This window comes from Candoia aspera, chromosome 2 (genome assembly GCF_035149785.1).
Source record: "Candoia aspera isolate rCanAsp1 chromosome 2, rCanAsp1.hap2, whole genome shotgun sequence".
Lineage (NCBI taxonomy): Eukaryota > Metazoa > Chordata > Lepidosauria > Squamata > Boidae > Candoia > Candoia aspera.
In genome coordinates, this window is record NC_086154.1 from 110,039,957 (window position 1) to 110,048,314 (window position 8,358).

Sequence of the window (8,358 nt, forward strand, 5' to 3'; positions counted from 1 at the left end):
TCATGCTCAGAAGCGCATTTTGGAATTGAACCTGAAATGCTGCATAATCTACTCTGTTTATACTTCAGAAGGTTTTTAGGAAGATATCTGAGACAAGGAAAAAATGAATCTGTCCTGGATTAAATTGCCCTTTTATTTTTTTTCTGGCTTATTCTATTATTAGGGATACAGTAATAAAGAGCACCCTACCTTCTGTAGGGTGTACAGATCAGATCTATTTTCCATCATGATTTCTATAAGGAAGCCAACCATTTGAAATGGAGAAGTGCTTTTTTAGAACCAGTTGTGCTTCTGTGGCCCCTTCATCTCATCCTTTTTAGAGGACTACGCCCTGCCTGACGAAGGCCATTCGAGAGTGTCATAACGGAAGAGAAGTAAAATATTGCAGTGGTACATCTCTTTCCTGTGTTGCAGAATGAGCCAGTAGAGCTGGACTTCTTGAATCCAAAGCCAGTTTCTGTCGCTTGCAACTCTGCAGTGAACCCACTTCTTTCAGCTGTGTCACAGCCTGGATGTGGAGCATCAGTACAGAATCCTGCTTCTACTTTCACAGCCCCTCAGCCTGTGTCCAGTATCTCTGCTCCTACCTCAACCTCTTTCAAATTCTCTACTGGACCTCCACTTGGCCCTTTAAGTACAATGCCTGTAGCTTCAGGCTACCTTGGCTCAGCAGTGGGGACAAATGGATTGCACAAGATGGATCCATTAAGTCATCTTCTAGAAGAAAACAAAGGGTGAGGACTTTTTTGCCTGTTCTCTCTGCTTGATAATGGCTCTTCCTCTCTTTTACATTAAAAATAGGGAATGAGGGCATTTCCCTTAAATGTCATTTTCAGTCTTAGGGACTGTTTTACTTAATGGCTCCTTAAAATAAGCAAGTGCCTCTGGGCTTGGTAGATAATTGCTGGTATTCCTTGCTTAATGTCCATGCATTCAGCAACTGTTTGAAGTTACAACAACGCTGAATGAGGGGACTCACAATGGGTCCTTGTAGTTGCGGCTGTCGCAGTGTCCCCGCGGTCACATGACTGCAGTTTGGGCGCTTGGCAACCAGCTTACAGTTACGTCACAGCATCCCGCGGTCATGTGATTGTCATTTGCGACCTTCACTGCCAGCTTCCGACAAGCACAGTCAATGGGGAAGTCGGCAGGAGGTTGCAAATGGCGATCACGTGACTGTGGGACACTGTGACGTAACTGTAAGCTGGTTGCCAAGCACCCAAACTGCAGTCATGTGACCGCGGGGACACTGCGACAGCCGCAACTACAAGGACCCATTGTGAGTCCCCTCATTCAGCGCTGTCGTAACTTCAAACAGTTGCTGAACGCGTGGACATTAAGGGATTCACCTAACAACAACTGGGACTGTCAGAACTGCTTTCGTAAGTTGGTGCAGTCCCATGATGTTGCATCTTATGACCGTGTCACTTAGCAATGGAGTTCCTGGTCCCAATTATGGTTGGTAAGCGAGGACTACTTGTAACGATCAAACCTACAAACATGTTTATCTACAGTGGATCTCTATGTAGTTCCTACTGTATACAACTCGAAACAGACAATATAGAGTGCAATAGTGATTATACTGCAAAATTAGAGGCATAGGAACTATTCCAGTGGCAAACAAATTATAAAGTGTAATTTGCACACAACACGTCTAGACAAAATGAAACCTTACGTTTCCTATTTCTCAGCACACACTTGGGTAAAACCATAACTATTTAACAGCATATCACACTAGCCCAGGTAAATTAGCATTACACCAAATTTCAGAACAAAAAAAACTTGATTGTGTAAGTGGGATCCCACATATGATGTAGTTGCCTTTATTCTAGTGCTGTGACTTTTTAAGTTTCCTGTTGCTGTGGTTTAGCACCTGTGCTGCTGGGAAGATAGCTGGAGACCAATTCTCCATCCACCTTCCCCACCAGCTGAAGATATATTTCACTGAGCACCATTGATGGACATGCAACACAGCAGTCATGAGCAGTATTTTATCTTCAAAGGGCCATTTTCTGTTACTGGAATTGGTAGGGTTTTTTTTTAATCCATTCAATGATGTCTGATTCTCAGAGACTGCCTGGACAAGTCCCTGCAGTTTTCTTGGCAAGGTTTTTCAGAAGTGGTTTGCCATTGATTTCTTCCTAGGGCTGAGAGAGAGAGACTGGCCCAAGGTCACCCAGCTGGCTTTGTGCCCAAGGTGGGACTAGAACTCTCAGTCTCCCAGTTTCTAGCCTGATGCCTTCACCACTACACCAACCTGGCTCTCACAATTGATAGTAATCATAAGCAGTTCCAATGGTTTGTCTCACATTAAAAAAAATAGAGGTATAGAGTGACAATAGGGATTCTGTCTATATTTTAAATTTGGACTCACGCTGCCTTGAGTCTCCAGGTTGGTGGCCTTGTTCACTAAATAAATTAGTGTTCCTATTAGTCTGTGGGTTAATTTGGTTATCTTTACTCCTTCTCCACTCTGTTTCAGGCCTTCAGCTCAAGCAGCTGTAACAGCCTCTACAGTCCCTGCCACTACTTCTGCACCTCTGACATCTGCCACAGGATTGCAGCTCACTGGTCCAGGTGTCCCTGCTGTTCCATATCCAGGAAGCCCCATCTTCCAAGCAGCCCTGTTCCAGCAACAAGGAAGTCCCTTGAAAGGACCTGAGATCTCCTTGGCCAATGTCCATGTTCCACTGGAGTCAATTAAACCTAGTAGGGGTCATTGCTGACCAGCATCTGTTTAATGGTGAAGCAAAGGATGCATAGCATTTATTTTCAGCACAAACAACATAGGCCTTCACGCCCCTTTCTGCTGTATAACTGTGGTGTCCTTTGTTCCATGTAATGAATGTGTGGATTATTTTTTTTAACCTTATTTACCTCTTTAGTTTCCAAAAACATAAGCCTCTTATCATGGGAGCAAATTCTGGAAATAAACCTGTATGTACTCTCATGCTCTAGATTGTTGTTTGGCACCAAATGTCTGTTTCTGTTGTAGTTTTTTTAAAATACTTTGCTGGAACAAATGGAAGCAAAAGAAATTTGTAGTAAAATGGTGCTATTTTTGCGGTAGTTCTATCCATTTAGAGAAATGTTTAGAGAAATTTAGAAAAATAGGTGGTGTCCGGCTAACTTTTTTGCAACTTCTATTCTTACATTTGTAATCAGTGACAGCTGTTGTTTATTGAGGATGGTGGGGTGCAGACATGGGAAGAGTGGCCAGCCAACGATAGATTAGCTGCTAGGTTTGGTTTGTTCTGGTCTCTTTTCTCCTGTAGTGACACCAAGGACTTTTTTGCATGACATTCTGAGTCCTTGAATCTTAATACTTAACTGAAGAATTATCTCTTGCCTTTATGTAGTAGGCTTACTGCTTTCTGTTAGGAAGAATATACTGCCTCTCCACCACTTGTTCCAACTTTCCCCATCCTATGAGTAGACCATATTTTCAGGGTTTAAAGGCAGAGTGGCATGAGGCACAGGTTCAAATCACATACAGATATGTGACATGCTGCCCTGACACTGAACTGTGTGCCTCCAGAGTCATATTTTGGGCATGTTGATGCTTATTCTTTGTTTAGGCCCCTAGCATTCAGACTGATGGCTTCCCCTATGTTGGGATCTCAGATAAAGGCTATATGAGTTTAATATCAGGGCTGATTAATAGCTGGGCTGATTACGTCTCATCTCTGCTTACTTAGGAATAGAGAATGATCCCCAAGCCATAACAGTCTTGGGAGGGGTGTCTGGCCAAGGAGAGGGAATGGTATTGTAGAGGGCAGAGGGAATGGCTTTGGAGGACAGGAGGAAGAACTGTGTCAGGCCCAGCCCAAGAATGGCAGAGAATCAGTCCAGCCAAACTTCAGTTCTTTATTTACTCACACCTTATAGACAGAATCTTGCCAGATGAAAGCTACTCTACCTAACCTAAGGGGAAATAACCTGGGAAGGCTCTAGGGCAGGGCTATTCTGAATTAAGAGGTTCAGGCTTTCCCACGTTCCATTTCTGGACTGTGTTTTATCTTGCTCTCCTCCTTGGAATGTGCTCCCTCCTTCCTGAGAACCAGCAGTATTACTGAAATCCACCACAAGCTGCTACCAAGGCAACAGTCAAAAGGGCCTGAGCCTTGGCCAAGAAAGTAACTTGAGAAAATCTCTCAGACTAGCCCCTCCCTAATTCACATGACAATAAAGGGGGAAGCACATTGAGATTGCAAGATTCTGTTATTATAACTGGTAACAATAAACATAGTCCTGACCTACATGGCATTGGTTTCTTAGTCTAGTCTACCTCATAGGTCTGACAGGCATGAGAGGAGAGTATGGGCTGCTGTAATCCTATTCTTATGAGATGAAGACTTGGAGGAATTATACGGTGATTAGCATAGCTCCTCTTCAGGAATGATATGCAACAGTATGGGTGTTCCATACAGTTGAGGATGAGTGATAGCCTAGTGGGGGGGAGGGGGGAATCAGATCCAAATAGAGGCCCCCACCTTTATTTTTTTTAATGACCATCTCATTAGAACTAGCTACAGAATGCAAGATTGAAAAAAAAATAGGTTCTGTTATGGCATAGGCAGCGTGTCAGAGTTAATACTGTTCATTCAGTTGACAACATGTGGTTCTTCTGTCATGTAAATACTTCCTTCACCTTGCAGGCAGCGTTCTTCCTGTGACTGCTTACGACAAGAATGGTTTGCGCATTCTGCTGCACTTTGCAAAGGAGTGCCCTCCTGGGCGGCCTGATGTATTGGTGGTGGTGGTATCAATGTTGAATACAGCACCTCTTCCTATCAAGAATATTGTGCTACAAGCTGCAGTGCCAAAGGTAGGGGAAAGAAGATAATAATGGCCAAGCACTATTTGGGGGAGTATCTAGAATTCTTCTATTGCTGCAGGCAGAAACCAGGGCTCCCCATCAGGGAATCCCTCTGGGTCAGAGGGCTGAACTGAAGAACGATACTCCTAAGGAGAAGCAGGAGATCTTTGTGTTACCGTTTTGCAGGATTCTTGTTCCTAATTACTGCCTTTGGATAATGTTGAATTCCACTGAATCTCTGGGGATTTCCTCAACTGGAATTTTGGTACTAATTTCATGGAGGTAATTACACTAGGCAACTATTGGAATAGGTTGGCCTCATCTTAGAAAATACTCCCATTTTTCTAAATATGCTTACGTTCAAATGTGCTAGGTGTCTATTGTTATTTCTACAGAAGCATGTGTTGTCTAAAATGTTGTTTTTGGTTTTTCCCTTGCAGTCCATGAAAGTAAAGTTGCAGCCACCTTCAGGGACAGAGCTAGCTCCATTCAATCCCATCCAGCCACCAGCTGCTATTACCCAGGTCATGTTGCTTGCAAATCCTAGAAAGGTGAGAAGGCTTGGGTTTCAGATCCTCCTTCTCTTCTTAAAGATACACAGTAGTCATTTTCCTTCTCATTTGTTACGTGTCTCATCACTGTTTCCTTGGGCTAAGATGAAATGTGCAGAAAACAGACCTCTGATACCTTTCAAGGTTGGGACAAAAATTGTTAAGAGAATGAAAAATATGGCATGAATTATTGCTGAATTCTGCTAGGGCTTTTTTTTTTCCCCAATTCTTTCCCCACTTGCTTCACTTAAGACAACATTGGGTATGTTTGAGAGATTAGGGGCCACACGTCATCCTCCCAGTCTTCTGTAACGTCACAGTAATTATGTTAGGCTGAGTTTTTTTGCTTTTTCACTTTTTTGGGGTGGGAATACAAGCAGAAGGCCTCTGGAAGGTAACAGCCCTTTACATTTCCTCCAGAGGAGGAGGCCAAACCATGCTACTGATTTTTGCTGCCCAAATGAGAGAAGTTTCAGCAGCACAATTATGGGCCATTTGGGGGGGCAGATCTAAAGGTGGGGAAAGTACCCACCAAAAATCAGTCCTTTTGTCAGATTTCAGTGTTGTCGTCTCAGGGTACTGGGAGGATACCGAAGGCCTGCCTACCCCTGGCTTAAAGGCTGATATAATGTGCATCACATACCCTCCTTTAAGTGCATTTGCTGCTTTACTCTGTATTCTGTGGCTGGCTGCTGCATATGGTTTTCCTTCTTCCTTGCAGGAGAAAGTGAGGCTGAGGTATCGACTGACTTTCACATTGGGAGACAAGCTCAGCACTGAAGTGGGGGAAGTGGATCAGTTTCCTCCAGTTGATAATTGGGGAAAGCTATGACCCAGCGCCATTTCACAGGGACTGGAATGAATGCGACATGACAAAGGCACCTGCAGTATCAGTTAGTGATATTTAGCTTTGTTTACATGTCCCGTCCACTCCACTTGTAGCTGTAGTCCAGAATGTTTCCTGCACTCTGGGACAAAGTAGTCTGGGGCATAAATGCCAAGTGTAAACTTGTGTGAACAGCCAGAACAGAGACCTGGCTGGTGTCTTTACCTTGGCCAATCCGGTTCTATCTTCCACTTCATTAAAACTTGAAATATAATAGTTCTGGAGAGTTTGATGAGCAGAAATTAAATACACTGGCAGAGGTCTACCAAGGGCTATGATGCCTTTGTAAATTCTTTTGAGGTAAAGTCCTAATGAAGTTCCTGAACCCAATTCTTTTTACCTCATTGGGGTCAGAACTAGGATAACCTGTAGGCTTGCTGAGCAATAAGATACACTTCAAAAAATGGAGGTTTTTGCCATGATCAAGCACTCCATTTAGAGAACATCTGTTCCAAGAGCCAGCATAGCCCATGCAGGTATTTTACACTTGCCACTTGAGAACATCAACACATGGCTCTCAAGTTGCTGCCTTTTAATTTTATACTTCCAGCTGACTTGTATTGTGCTTTCCCAGTAGCTGTGAGTTTTGTATGTACACAGCTCCGTGTAGGTATTTCCTCTGCATACACAATTGTGTTTCATTTTTGTGAGTTAGCTACAATAAAGGTCCACATATGGTTTACACACTGTGCACACTGTGGAGAGCATGGAGAGATGGAAATACAAATTAATATTGAGAAGGAGCAGTTGTTAATTGGCTTCAAAGGAGGGTGTGATGCAGCTAAGGCAGCCCTGAGACTTCTTCTGAAGGCACTATCATTAGTTAAGAGTCTAATATGTATATACAGCTATAGGAATGTACCAGATCTGCTGACCAGGGAAAAGAGGAGCCATGGCCATGCACGTGCAGGGTTGATATTCTTCGGCATTATTCTTTCCAGATAATAGGTGGGTAAGTGCAATTGTCTACTGGAGGAGAGACAGGCTTTTCTAAACATTAGTTGTAGTTGTGATACGGTTCAAAAGCCATAGAGGGAGGATCACTGCTTTGAGTAAAGTAATTACTTTGCCTGTGTAACACAGTTTTGGCTTAAATATTAAGTACTCTTGGCTGGAACAAATCATTTTGTTTTCTAGTGAACAGAAGGCTCTGAAAATCTAAAGCAAGTTAACTGTGGCTAAAAGTGTAGTTTTCTTACTCCAAGCTACACTGTGTAACTGAAGACAATCTATTTTTTTTCTTTGCGGAAGTTTAAAATTTTGCAGCTTTTTGGTATCATGGGATGGTCAGACATCTGTTAGAATGGATATGACCTCTTTGTGTTAAGCTTCTATAGACAAGATATGGTCAACTGTCACAATAGAAAGAACCTCAACAGCTTTTGAAGGGATCCACTTTCAAGTTTGTGAAGAGTATGACCCTGATTAGTAAAACTAGTGGTATCAGGGCTGCTTTAATTATGTATAGGTGATGGGAATCCAGCAGTATTTTTTGCTCTTGATCTCGTCCTCTCTAGTATTATAGTCTCCCTATTATCAGGGTTTTGCTTAAGCTACTAAGTCTGCCCCAGTGCCATACTTATTTGTACAGAGCAGATTTCACTGTCAGAGCTTGTTTGCAAATGACTGAGGAAACCACAAAAAAAGCACAAGGGCTTTCTGCCAAATTGCTTTCTCACGGTCAGCAGTGCCACTCTGTCCATACTGTATAATCCAGCAGAAAGATCTCATAGTCTCACTGTGTGGAAATGTACTACTACAAGCTTTAGAAATTATTTATGAATGTTACCTGTTCAAAGGCTGAAGTTGCAGCTTTCTATCAAACACTCAAGACTGTAAATATATCTCAGAAGCATTTGTTATTCTGCACGTTCAATAAAAATACTTTCTCTACTCTGCTTTAGCTACTTTGCAGCCACTTCACACTGAAATGTATTTTTCTCTGAGAATCATTGGAACTAACAACTTGTCCTACATTTTTCTTTAGAGTAGCTGTGATATCAACAGAAAGCTCTATGGCTAAATGCTCTGTATTTTGTTATGTCAGCTATTATATGCACCAAAACAAGTATCTTTTGGTTTCTTTTTAAACCCTGAATAAG

General features: G+C 42.5%; 1 protein-coding gene across 2 annotated transcripts in view; it reads left to right on the plus strand.

Moving 5' to 3' along the window:
• GGA3 (golgi associated, gamma adaptin ear containing, ARF binding protein 3) overlaps window positions 1-8,154 on the plus strand; it is a 36,439-nt gene extending 28,285 nt beyond the window's left edge. For both annotated transcript variants that reach the window (XM_063293169.1, XM_063293170.1), the window contains 5 exons: window positions 415-734; window positions 2,483-2,709; window positions 4,659-4,828; window positions 5,260-5,370; window positions 6,092-8,154. In XM_063293169.1, coding sequence (XP_063149239.1) covers window positions 415-734; window positions 2,483-2,709; window positions 4,659-4,828; window positions 5,260-5,370; window positions 6,092-6,202 — 939 coding nt within the window. In that variant the 3' untranslated portion in view covers window positions 6,203-8,154. The remainder of the gene's footprint in view (window positions 1-414; window positions 735-2,482; window positions 2,710-4,658; window positions 4,829-5,259; window positions 5,371-6,091) is intronic.
• Window positions 8,155-8,358: the final 204 nt, after the last annotated feature.